This window comes from Cygnus atratus, chromosome 1, assembly GCF_013377495.2.
Source record: "Cygnus atratus isolate AKBS03 ecotype Queensland, Australia chromosome 1, CAtr_DNAZoo_HiC_assembly, whole genome shotgun sequence".
NCBI lineage: Eukaryota > Metazoa > Chordata > Aves > Anseriformes > Anatidae > Cygnus > Cygnus atratus.
In genome coordinates this window covers 23,077,718-23,091,727 of record NC_066362.1, presented here as the reverse complement: position 1 = coordinate 23,091,727, position 14,010 = coordinate 23,077,718, and the positions used below count along the sequence as shown (strand labels likewise).

General features: G+C 35.8%; 1 protein-coding gene across 4 annotated transcripts in view; it reads right to left on the bottom strand.

The window, feature by feature from the left end:
* The window catches only part of POT1 (protection of telomeres 1), a 73,740-nt gene that overhangs the window by 42,446 nt on the left and 17,284 nt on the right, over positions 1-14,010 (bottom strand). For all 4 annotated transcript variants that reach the window (XM_035559383.2, XM_035559384.2, XM_035559385.2 and 1 more), the window contains 3 exons: positions 11,494-11,604; positions 10,657-10,704; positions 9,348-9,462 (listed from right to left, as the gene is read on the bottom strand). In XM_035559383.2, the coding sequence (XP_035415276.1) occupies positions 9,348-9,462; positions 10,657-10,704; positions 11,494-11,604 (274 nt within the window). The remainder of the gene's footprint in view (positions 1-9,347; positions 9,463-10,656; positions 10,705-11,493; positions 11,605-14,010) is intronic.

Below are 14,010 nucleotides of genomic sequence, written 5' to 3'. Positions count from 1 at the left end.
TTTTTCATGGTACAGTAGCTGGTTAATCTTCCTGAGAACTTTTCAAACAACCAATATCAACTCAGGTGTACGTTCAGAACCTGAAACATCTATAAATCTGGTCCTAGTTAATCAAGACAACAAGGTGTTTTTCTTTTGGATACTTAGTATACTAGCATTTACTGAAACTTACAGTTCAGGGCTAAAACACAACTTGTAAAGCAGATAAATAGAGCAATGACATCATAGCCTACTATTTTTAACTTGATATCAACTATTTACTATACATTTAGGTACACAATTTTGGCTTGAAGAAAGTTAGCACAGATACTCAAGTAAAAATCACAATTTTTAGGCATTAAATTAACACTACTCAGTCATTACAAAAACTTCTACAGTTTGAACTCTAAATTTTGAAATGAAAGGGGAGTGGAGACAAGGAAGGGAAAAGGAGATGTGTCTGGAGTGAAGCTGAGCCTGGGAAAGGTGGAGGAAAGATGTTTTCCATAAATGTTTAAACATCTTCTTTCTTCTTCAACACCTGAATTGGTAATTAAATGTTTGTTAATTGGTAATGAATTAAATTCCCCAAGTGAAGTTTGTTTTGCCCACAACTCTAAAACAGGAAAAAAAAAAAAAAGCAAACAAATAACTCCCCATAGCTATAATTCTACGAGGCAGTTAGCAATTATGGCACCAGAGTTTGCTTTTTCAGGAACTGAACAAAGATGTTGTAACACTAAAACAAAGTTGACAAAATCTCCATTGTTCATATTGTACAGGCACAGAAACGTAAATAAGTGTTACTAGACAGCTTTGGAAAAGAGAATACTATCAGTCTACTAAAACTGACAATTGTATTATCTAAAGTGTAGCAAGGCACAATTGCCATATGTAAACTCGCAGTGAAAGATTCCCCAAACCTGATGATGACGGATGTGTTAGACTAGATTAGAATACATGCTTGCATGTACACTGACTATGCCTTCAAAAGAAATATACTGCTGTTTCCAGCAAACATATCGTTAAATCTTACTATCATTTAAACTTAAAAGTTTAAATTCTGTAATGATTTGAATGGCAGAAGTGTTCAAAAAAAAAAAAAAAGAAATGCAGTGAAAGATTACTAAGAAAATACAAAATAATTTTCCTATAGAAATAAAAACTGTAGTATTTCCAAAAAATTGATGTTTCTTCCTCTGAAATATTTTTACACACTTGATAAATTCTAATCTGTTGCACTTCAAAGATGCTAAGCATCATTCTTTTTCACACTACCACAAAAGACACAAGGTCAGTTTCATGTATCACCTAATCTGACATGCTGTGCTAGGATAAGCAGATATGAATAAAGTATAGTCAACAGCTGACATGAAACTGCAAGCATGTACTACTGCAATACAAAGAGGGATTGTTTTGTTTCTCTGGGTAATAGCTGTTCAGATACACAGCGATAGGGGCAAAATAAAGAAGAAAAACATTCACAGATTTACAACTCTGCGAAGACATGGGATAACACATTACGGTGCATTGATATAATCCAATGTAGAAATTTGAAGTAACCTAAAACCACATTGAAATTGTTGTTGCTCTTTGCTGCTGTGATTATATAACCTAGTCAGCTTCATACATGTGCAGCTGCCAATTTAAGGGGGAAAAAGTCACACTTGTTGTATTTTCTGTGCAATTAGCATACTCAAAAGACCAATATTCTTCCTACCCAAAGTATTACAAAGTATTATACTTTATGCCTTCTACATAATACAGGCTCTCTACTGCTGTGATTACAAAATTCCATTCTTAACTATGACCTCAAAATATCACTTCTACAATAAACCTTATTAAAATAAAGGTCTTCAAAAACAAAGCATAAGATGGATTTTCTTTTAAGGAAATCCTCATCCAGCAAGTCCTTTTTGAAGGTGAAAAAATAAAGTCACCTGTCTTTCCTTTTCCAGCAGAAATGTGAAAATTACTTTCTGCTTTCCAAAGCAGAATTATAGTTCAGTGATTGAATTCACTTTTCTGCACAAATGGTAAGTCAAACTCGAAACAGAACTGCTGAATTTAAATCATGTCCCAGTGTCAGAAGAAACAATATAAGAAATGTCATTCTTTAAACTTTTTTTTTTCCCCCTACAATATACCTTCTAACGAAGAAAAATCCCTCAGTTACCAAACTACAAAAAAAAATTAATGGAAGTTTACATACTGGGGCCAATTTTCTTTTATTAGACAAATGTACTCCACTGATAACTTCTCTTAAGAGGGAAATTATCCATCAGTATCTTTTATTTGTAATAATTTGGTTTAAAAACATGACACTCAAGGGAGGCGAAAAGCAAAGCCCTCCTCCAGCCGCTCAGGCCCAGGACCATCCCGTCCAAATGATGGGGCCCAGCCCAGTGCCCAGGGACCCAGGGTCACTGCCCAGGCTGGGGGGGATACAGCGACTACTTTCCTCATTGTGGGTCTGGCTGATAGCAAAGCTGAGCACCTATCCCAGAGACACACAGACAGACAAAGAGACCCCTTCCTTCCCTCCAGCTGGTAAAGACAGAAGTTCACTAGAGAAGGCTCACACACAGCACTCTCCTGGTTAACAACCCCCCACACACATTTGTTGACCCCTTTTATACCAGCCCTTTTCTACTAATCCCCCACCTCTTTATTCCTCCTGCTCCCCTTTTCCCCTGTACCCCTCATGGCTTTGCAGAGCTCTGCAGTTTCTGCACCCTCCCAGTCCAGGGCTCCTTGGTTCACAACCTTATCAGCTGCAAGGTTCACCCTTCCTGGATGTGACACCTGTAGCTTGTAAGCCCACCAATTACTGTGACTGGGAGGTTTGTTTCCTGTGATTTTGTCCCAGCTTAGAAATCCTCAACCAGAATATGGTATAATATAAATAAATATTCCTGTATTCTCACATGCTTTCATAAATTAATGTGACTGACCAGACTTCACTGCCTCCTTTCCTTATTATCCCCTGTTGCTTTGCAAAAAGGCCCTAGACAAGATACCCTTAAAGAAGCAGACACTCTCCTTCTACATACCCTTACAGACACAATAGATGTAAAGTTCAGCACATTTATCTACTATAAAGGAAAGTTTTTACACTTTAAAATGCTTTATCTTGCTTGATAAAACACCTCCCTATTTGGAGATATTTAAAAGCCATCCGGAGATGGTCCTGGGCAAGCAGATTCTGGTGGTCCTGCTTGAGCAGAAGTGTTGGACAAGATAAACTCCAGAGGTCCCTTTCCACCCCTGCCATTCCAGGATTCTTGAAGAACTCTCTTAACCATGAAAGGAAATATTGAACAATTCAGTTAATTTCTTCAGTATGATTAAGTGCTAACTGGCTTGGAGTTTCATGATAAAAACAAAAAATTCTAGTACTTCTGACTAAAGTCCTTAATGAAAAAAAGCCACATATACCTAAGATCAGATACACTAACTTTACATAGGATTAAGCATAAATGCTTTCTCTCTGTAATTATAAGAATCATTGAAGAGCCAAAATCTCAACTGTTATGACAACTCAGGGTCGCTCTTCAGATTCTAATTTTGTTTTTATAAAATGCCTTAGTATTTGCACTCTTCTTTGGACTGCTACATTAGTCATGAGAATGCTCAGAAAGTCAGCACCTCTGGACAGAGTACACATATAAGAAGAAAAATGAAGCTTCACTTAAAGTTTTTTCAGTCATCATAAGAAAACCAGAATTGCTGCAAAAGCTTTGCAGATTAATAGCTACTTACATGATAGGAAAGCATTCAGTACTTATTGATTAAATACTCTTATTTTGGTTTTAATTAGGACTTCAGCAGTTCACAACAAATATGCTTGTAGAAACAATTTTTAATGTAGAAAGCACTGACTAAATTACAAATCCCATCTTGGGCAATTGCATATGCATTCATTATCTTTTAAGTTAAAAAAAGAAGCCGCTATCCTGGATCAATAACTTCCTCCCACAAAGAGATAAAAAAAAAGTTGTTGGCAAGGAAGGACTTCAGAGATTGCCTTCTGCTTTTTACATTCCAATACTTAAAGATTTTAGTAGCAAACTACTCTCTTCAAAACTACACCAATCATTAATACTGTTTTCAAGTATTACTGAGGCCAATCAACACACAAAAGTCTTTTTATTAAAACTAAGAAGCTGAACCAGCTAATTTACCAAATATGTTCAACAAAACACAGGGAGGAAAATAAGGCATTCAAATGTACACACACCTGGGTTCGTGTAGATACACATGTACGTATGATGTATACATACAGATATTACAGAAGTCCAAACAAGCTCTAAATAATCAAACTGAAGATGTTTTATTGCAGCTTGTTATTTCTAACATGGCAATGCACTTAAGAGGTACTCACAAACATATAGCAACTATGAGATACATCTGGCTAAACAGATGCTTTAATGAGAGCATTTGCAAACTGTAGATCAAAGTAACTATCTTGAGATTTCTTTCTATTAACTACTTTTTCAACTGTTTAGTTTTTGATTTCATTTTTAACACTTCATTTTATTTAAAAAACTTTACTTTTAATTTTATATAAGAAATAGTGATTATTAAAAAAAGAAATGCATACAAAACAATGTGAACAGAAAGGAAGACTATTACTCTCAATTTGGACTCCAGAAGTGAAATTAATTTATTTATCTTTACAACAGTTTCCATTCTGTTCTGAAAAAATTATACACATCCTGAAAAAAATTGATTTGGAAAAAAAAACAACACAATACTTTAGAGTAAATAACAAAATTATTGCAGATTTAACTCTGAATCTCCTTCCCCACAAATTGAGCATCAGATACCACAACAGTCTCTGATTCATTCGCAATAACGGCAATCAATATCACAAACATTTAATTACAGTCATATAAAATGACAAGACTGAATTGGCTACCACTTGCTTTCCGTGGGAACAAAAAGCAAAGTTTCAGCTTTAGGCTTTAACACATGTAAGAAAAAATATCTCATATCTAGGGGAATATCTATGTAGTGAATAAATATAATATATGAATAAAGCAGAATGGCTCCACTACCCATACTTCCAGCCAGGACCAGCTTAAAGCTATGTAATTCCATTAACACTGTGTCAGAAATAGAAGGTATTAGTGCAGGACTGTGCCAGATCTAATGCAACTAGAGAATTTTCTGACAAGAGCCATTTCATGCCCTGGCAACTCAGAGTAATCATCAAGCATTCTGCACCCTCTCAAGTAGGCACAACCCCAGACTGTGTAAAAAAAAGAAAAAAAAAACTGAAATATTTAACTGAGTAGTGAATATTTTTACACTAAAACTGTTTTAAAGATTTTCATGATAAAGTAGCAAATGAATCACAACTGCAGCAAAAAATGACAGTAAGAAAAGCAGTTTACAAAACACTAGGGAAGAACCTTAAAGAGAGAAGTTCCTTAAAAACTTGCATCAATGCATGAAAAAATCCACCAGCACTCTAAGCTACCTGGCAATGCATGTAAAATATCAGCTATTACCACTCACTGAGAACCAAAGTCAAAGCTAAGCAGAAGCCCTGAGTTGTTTCTCTTGTTCACGGCACACTGGTAGCTACCACTATTAGACTTACTCCACTCAGTGGTAGTTGCGACTAGTGGTGAGACTGTGTGCAATGCCATTCCCCTCTCCTGCTGGCTTTTACTGCCCAGTAGCATCCATTCCCAGATGGCATACAAGTTAAGTTTCTATGCTTTTATGAGGATGTGAAAGGATTCCAGAAAGATTATGAAAAATTCATAATTTTATATAGCAGACTCTCTATATATCAGCTATTTTTTCTCATGGTTGTTCTCTATCTTGGTTTCTGGAAGTTTAGCAACAGCAGAGTATGTTTTATCCCTTGAATCTAACTTATCACTAAATCATATTTAAAAACCCTGTATCAGCACTTCAAAAACACCCACACCTTCCAGGTGGTCTGATGGAACAATTCCTCAGAGGAATCTTTGTATTGTCAAACAAATCACTAAGCATAGTTAAAGGTTCACTGGAAAAGACAGTCATGTACTTTCCAGTGATAACTGAACTAAGTTTTCCTCTTGGCAAAGCAGGCAAGGTAATTGCTCTGTTCCATAAAGGAAGACTGACGGTCTTGTTTTAATTCTCCCAACTACCAGTACCTGATAGGATTATCTGTGATAGCATGGTGGAATGCTTCAACTGCTTTTTGTCTTGAACATGAAGCAACTCTTAAAAGGTAAATATAAACTCCACAGACCTCTTTGATGAAGATTTCTCATGGACTACTACAGGAACCAGCACCTCACGGGCAATCTGGAACACACTGCTCCTGGAGAAAGGACTTCCCCCAACAGCACACACACTTTTCCCCTTTTGGCTCACATATACTTGGAAAATCAGTTTGGGTTTTAATGCTACAAGTGTGTTCCTCCTGCCCCAGTAATTTGTCTCAAACTGAAGTATACACATAAAACAAATTCAGTAACATGAGATCCTTTGTGTGGGAAGATAGCAGCCTGAATTTATTATTTGAAGTTATTTTATTTCATTTGCCTTAGAGAGCTATGCTTTCAAAGAACAGCATAATGTCTTACAAAGTCCCTTTAAAACAATCTTTCAGCTCTGTTTTTAAGTAAATCTACTGTGCTCATCTTACAGAGGTACTGCTTTACAATAATTTTGTCCAGCAACCACTAAGAGATATTACAAAAAAAAAAAAAAAGCTGGCCTTTCAGTTGGTTTGCTGAGCTGAACAATTACTTAGATGTAGATATCAGAAAAGAAAAATTAGAAGGTTTATGAGAAGAGGGGAGGGAACCTGCCACAGATGGTACTGTAAATAAAACAAAATTATGAAAAAATCCAGGATGTACATAATACTGTTTCTCAAACAGTGCAAGCATGTAGCTCACAGCTCAAACAGCTGAATTTAATCAGACTGGGGGGCAAAGAGGAAAGTCTATTTTGTAATGTTAGACTGCACCCATCTACCACTCAGCAAATGAGAACTACCTACATACAGGTCATAAATCTGAAAAAAATAACCACTGAATTAAAATGAACATTAAGATGTTTAAACGTAGTTTAGATTGAACAGAGATTCCTGTTTTATAGATATATAATATAAAAAAATTATATAGATCTACATTAATACTTCTTAATGTTGTGCAATCCACAACTGAGAGATTAGTCCCCAAATGCTTTCCTCCTTTCCTGCTACGTACCCCCCCTCCCCCCAACAGGTTGAAATATAAAGTCATCAGAAGACAACATGGTAGAATATTTTTTCTCATAGGCACTGCAAGGGATGATTTTAGAAGTGATAAAACAGCAAAACATGAAAACATTTGCTTCTTCCTATACAAATCAAAACTCAACTTTCATCTGAAAGATCTGCAATGTATTGCTTAGTATAATAACTTTAGTGTATCGAAAACTATGTATATGATAATCTTCATTTTTATTCAGTCTCAAGAGGAAAAAAATACATGCAGTATATTTGCTATAAAACAGATGGACCATTACTTGTTCAGTTCCCAACTTAATGACTACATCTATTTTTAAATGTTAATGTTTAAATTAGATTGCCCTATGTTCTTTGGATTTGTTTTTCTGTTTGTTTCACAGTTATTTTGGGAAATACTAGTACCTTCTTAACATTTAGTAAGAATGCCAAGCAGAGCTGTTTTCTAGGAGTGAGTCTTGTCATCTGCTATAACAAGCAATGGGAATACATCTCAAAAAATAAATGTATCCGAAGCAAAGCATTGCTCCTCTTCAGACACCAGAGCATTGAGACAAATGCTGCAAATGTTATTGCTTCTCCTGACATGGTCAATGGAATGTAAAAATGCAGCTCCATTCCCAAATGCTATTCATTAGCTTGTGGACCCAGACAATCCAACATATTCTTGGAAAAAAAAAAAAACCTGTGTTACTCTGCATAACTTAATTATGACTGCTGACTGGTTCAGTGTCTGCCTTTAATACAGCCGACGCTCTGTGTAAGATAACCCAAAGAGCAGCACACACCTTTCTACATCTCCTATCCATTCTATGGGCAAGCATTAGGCCACGCTTCAGCTACAAGCACACTGAGCGTGCAAATTTCCTGTCAACAGGGTCAGTATATGTTTACTTAGAAGAATACTACATGCACCAAATGGAAGTAGTTAAACTAAGCCCACAATACAGACTATCAGCGTAGATAAATTGAACATACTGAAACCAGCATACATACACTGGCACAGATCGCCCAGTTATTCCTCCCACTGATACACTGAAAAACAAACAAAGGCTGCAAGTTATTTAGCTTTCAAAAAGTGTGGCCATTAGTTGAACCTCAGCTGGACTTGCACCTTGCCTTTTAGGTGTGTGACCATGCTTGCATAGCCTTCTGTAATTCCACTCATGTTTCAAACGTCCTAACTGTAAGCAAACCTCTTTCTGGAAGCCACGGTACTGCTGGTATAGCATTGTACTCCCAAAAAGGGATTTAGTACCTCAGCTTGAGTGCTGCTGGCAGCTATTGAGCAAGGAAGGTCACACAGATCTCTTTGCAAAAGGTTTTGCAGACAAGCCACCAACTCTTGTTTCTGATTTTATGCTTACTTCTTAAATTTCTGTATTTAGGAGCCAAGTTCAAGGCTATTGACATGATTCAAGAAACTACTGCACGCAAAATTAAGACAATGAAAATCAACAGTCATGATCATAAACAGCTCTTTTTTGTTCAATTAGAAATATTTAGAAGAAAAAGACTCTTTAAAGTGCACAGTAAAATTATAATAAGCAGAAAATACTTGGATCAATTCTTATTCAATTAACAAATTTATTGCTTAATCAAATTCAACAAGAATATCACCTAGCTCTGTATTTACTGAACACCTAGCAAAATGTTACAATCTTTTAGCACAACTAGAACAATTGGTTAAGTGTTCACCTTGCAAAGAGGAATAATGATTCAGTTGTTGCACAGCCTCTACAAGTAACAAATATGGTGTCAACATATTTGTAGCATATCATAACTGTCAAAATCTAGAGGAAAAAATGTACAGTTACACAGCAATCCTTTGGCACAAAGACAGGTGCAAGGTTTTTGTATTTTCAGGTCCTTTTCACTGTTTTGTACTGTTACAATGAGCTTGATAAGTATCTTCTTCATTTGCTATCCACACCAGTCTGCCTAAAATGACTCAGATATCCCTTCCCTATTTGTTATTCCATTCCCTTGATGTCAGCTGAGAACCCTGGTTAAAGGATCACCAAAATCTGTTGTTCCAGTTCAATTTTAACAGAATTAACTATTTTATGAGAAAACAGTTCTGTTTGAAGGAAGAGACTTTAAATCTTTTAAATGTAGTACATACCTGTTCCTTTGCTTACATATGGAGGCTTGAAGAATTTCACAATACCATACAAGTTCACTATAGTTCCATCTTTAAGATGATTCAGAGGAGTATACACGTATTTTGGTGCAACAGACTAGAAAGGCATGATAAAATTAAGGGACAGAAGAAAAAATGTTATTCACACATTCACCCAGAATTCTGTCTTCTAACACCATCCAGCCTTAAGTATGTTTTTAACTTGTCTTAATAAATAAAGGTTTTTTCTACCTTACTCACTTTAGACCTTCTAAATTTTATTTATTCATTCACAGGCAATGAAGCATACAAGACCTATATTTCCATTTCTTTTGTGATTGCATCTTTCTCACAGTAAACTAGCCAGTCAGTCAGTTCAAGCAAGCTCCAACATATGAAATAGGTGAATAGGTAAATGAAAGTCATTACAATAAAGAACTCTGGAAAGCAATTTTTTATTGATTGATCTTAACGCATCCATCCAAAGGACATTTTAAAGCACGCACATAAATCTCTTTTTAATTTTTATCAGCAGTGTCTCTGCACAGAATCACTGATTTGGGGATCTCACCTCTCACAGCAATTGCATAAGTTTCTATTGTAACAGCCCATTTCTTGAAGGATTAAAGAAATTAAGGACTACTTTTTACTATTTAACTTTCCTCTCATCTTAAGATTAGAGAATACGATGATTAGCCCCATTTAAAAAACATAAGTTCTCCCAAACTGACTGAAAACTGTGTTTTTAATTCACTGTATTGTGGAAAAAAAATTCTCAGACAATTAAGACAAAACCAAGATGTGTTATCTTCAGCACTAAATCTTTAACCTTATGATAAAGGACAATTAAATTTCATATACCAAAATTTATGCCTTTAATATACTACTTCCTGAAGAATTTTAATTTAGATAGGCAAAGACTTGTTCCAAATAGTAATCAAAATAAATGTTAAAAACACAAAGTCTGATTTTAAAGCAAGAGAAGATACACTTTTTTTTTTTTTTTTTTAAAAAAAAAGGAGTAGCATACAAACTGTTTTGGAAGGGAAGGTACCTTTCTAACTCATATTTTCCTAAACCAACATGCAGCCTATTTTTAGATCTAGATGGAAACTATACCGCAGAAGTACTACTTTTTCATATTTGATCTCTTTTTCCAGGCATAATATTTGCAAAATTAAAAGCTAAACAAATGACTGCTAGGACGGAAGTATGGATGTCAAATAAACAGGTAAGAAAAAGAATACTACACATTCTTATCTACATGCAGTTTGTCTTACGTGGGTTAAAAAAATCCCAAATATAAACTCACCACAGATGCAGTTTCTGAACCAGTAGTTGTGCTTGGCTGAGCATAAATCTGAGGAGAAAAAACAGCAAACTCACTGATTACAGAAGTGAAGAGAGCACAAATATCATAACAAGATTTGATATTGCTACAGCAAAGACTTAGAAAACAATACTAAAACCACTTTTCCTATCGGAATCACCTCTGAAGCTAGCAAAATTTGATCCTACAAAAAAATCTGTTCTGATTACACTTAGAGAACACCTACTTTAAATAATACACAGTTTCTCAAGTAGAAACCATTCTTGCACCCTTTACCTTGTGTGCATCATTGCATTGTATTATGGGCAAGAATGGTTTAAACAGCTCTAAGAAGGCCAAATTTCTGCACTCAGAAAGTAGAATTTTACCTCAGAGGCCAGAGATAATTTGGGTCTGGCACCACACTGGATCACTTCAGCATCATATTTTGACACAGTGTACTTCTCAGACATACTCTGTAATCTCAGTGTTATCTACTGCAAAACATTCTTCTCTACTGCAGGCTATTCTGCAGAGTATTATCAGGAGGGACAGAACTCCCATCAAGGCCTTTCAGAATCTTGGGCAGAAAGGAGAACACTCATTCCCACACATCAGCAAGATAACACAGATGTTTTTTCCAGCTACACCACTTTCACAAAATGGATGGAGTCAGGTATTATAAAACTGTGCACACATGAATGTGTCCTGTCTGGTTCCTGATGGACACGCTACAATAATCTGCAGTACTTCAAATTCTAACAAATATTTTCTCTATTGTAAAGCAAAACTCTAATGAAGGTGTTTATTAAAAAATAAAAAAAAAGGGCACCCACGTACATAAATGGCTGATCCAGCTTCTTCCGACACCTCCAGGTGACAACCATGTCTACCATCTTCTCTTGCTGTAGGTGATTTTGCCAACTTAAATCCAGCAACTATACAGGTGTCCTAAGGAGACAGGGTGATTAACAGATGTGAAGTGCTATACATCCTCTTTTAAAAAGAGGATGTGATGTCTTATCTCACTCTAAAATCTTAAGACTTACGATAAGATTTAAACAAATTCCAAATGCTGCCTTTAAGTTTCTCTATTAAGTTCTTCTACCCATGAAATTCATATTTCTAACCAACCTCAGCTAGCTTTTTTTTTTTTTTTTTTTTTTTTTAATTCTGCTAAAATATTTGAATTGTTCATGCTACTATTACTGGCAAAAGCTAGAGGGGAAGAGTCACACTGACTAAAGCAAGAAAATGGTTACCCTTTAAATATACTGAAGTCTGACTCCTTGCATAAGACTAACTAAACCGAAAAAGTAGTCACATTTCTGACTGATACTGGTAAGACATTCCTTTCTTGGTTGTTGTTACTGCATTACAGCTACACTTTGAAGAGATTCTCCTTAAAAATATTTTCAAATTGGTTGAATTGACATCTTCCAATTTAATCCTTAAGGGTCAACTAAGTTAGTAAATCACTAGACTGCTGGTAGGAAAAGAGACACAAACTGCTCTGGTATCACCCTTGAGCTTCCAGCACAAGCAGCAGTTTCATTTGCTGCTGCTTGGGTATAAAATACCTTAGACACCACTAAGTGAAGAAGAACAGGGAGGATTTAAGCACCTGTAGCAGATCACCTTTAGTAGTAACTTCACCCCAAAAATAAAAGGGAGAAGAAGGATGAAGGAAAACACATTTAGGAAGTAGACATGCTAAGAAAGGTGTTTGAGCAAGAAAAAATACAATGCTGGGAACTCTTACACAATGTAAAGCTCTTTTAAAGTCAGCTGCTTATGTACCAAAACAGGATGGAAGGATTGTTCGTACATGATCCATTCCCATAAACCCTTTCATGCTCATGCAAACACACCTGAGAACAATCATATTAGACCTGAAGCCCTTTTCCTATTTGACCTTCTACCAAAAGCACTTTCAGCAGTTTTTAATGAATGACTTTTGTTTGTGTGTTTATTTGATTATAACAAATAAAAGAGTTTTCTGATTAAAGCTGACAGTTTTTGTCGAATATTGCACTACGATATCTCTTTTTGCTATTTCAGCAGTCTGATAATGCTACTCTGAATGATTTAAGATCCAAAGCATTAAAATTTTCTGCAAGAAAAAGAAAGGCTGCTGGTTTAAGTGATACTAATATATTTAGTTATTAAAGGATTTGGAAAAAAATGCAAGAAAAATAAGCTTGAACAGAGCATTTAATATACAGCAAAACTACATAGGGCATGGTGATTTTCTGGTAGCGTCATAAATGGGTACAGAATGTGTATTTTGACTAGAAGATAATAGGCAAGTCACCTAACTGTAAGGTGTACTCAGAGCTTAGAATCATAGAATCATTAAGGTTGGAAGAGACCTCCAAGATCATCCGGTCCAACCATCACCCTACTACCAATGTCACTCACTAAACCATGTCCCTAAGCACCAGGTCCAACTAAATGGGTCAAAACAATTAGATGACTTAATATTCCCTGCACCCGAAACATGCCACCCTGCAAACATACATTAAAGTTGTTTCATTCTTTTCAGATACAGATAAAAACATAGAAACACAACCTTCAGCTCAGCTACTTTACAGAAAACACGTGCAGTACACATCTTTCCCCTCTCTACTGCTGATGCTGTTCATGGTGTTCCTTCAACAGTGGAATCAACCTTCAAATAAGAAGCTATCCATTATTCCTGCTTCAGCATTTTATTAGATTACAGGCTGCACCAGATTCGGAAACTTAGCTGCTGAGTCAGGACTGGAGAGCTGACTTTACTTGTCTTGTACTTCTTTCTCAGAAGGAACTTTAGATTTACACAGACTCAAGTGTTTACACAGCTTGATAATAGAAACTTTCCTGTGAATAACAGAGATTATTGGTGATGGCAACTCTTACATAACAAGCAATGCAAAACATGACATTCAATAAATACCTATCAAAGGTCTGTAATTTCAAAAGAAGTGGTAAGACGGCACTATCCTCAAAATCTAGTTTTAAGGATAAAAAGAACAGATGTATTCTCAGATTTGTCATTAATTCTTGGTCAAGTCTGACAGGCTGTGAATTGCAGTTTCTAAACATGAACAAAATTTACATAAGCCTTGCACAGTGTTTTGAAATTTAGGACTGTATGCAGTGTGAAGGTTCAGGTTATCGGGGAAGACCACTGACTTTAGTGCTGGCTTTCTAAGGGTTGCTGCCTGTGGGTTGTGGTTTCCTATTCAGCTCTCTGGGACTGATCTAATTGTTACTCAAGGCTTTGCTCATGATTTGTATTTTAATCAGGACAATAAAAATCATTAGTTCTATATAGTTAAAATCATTCTGCAGATTGTATATTTAGCAAATTAA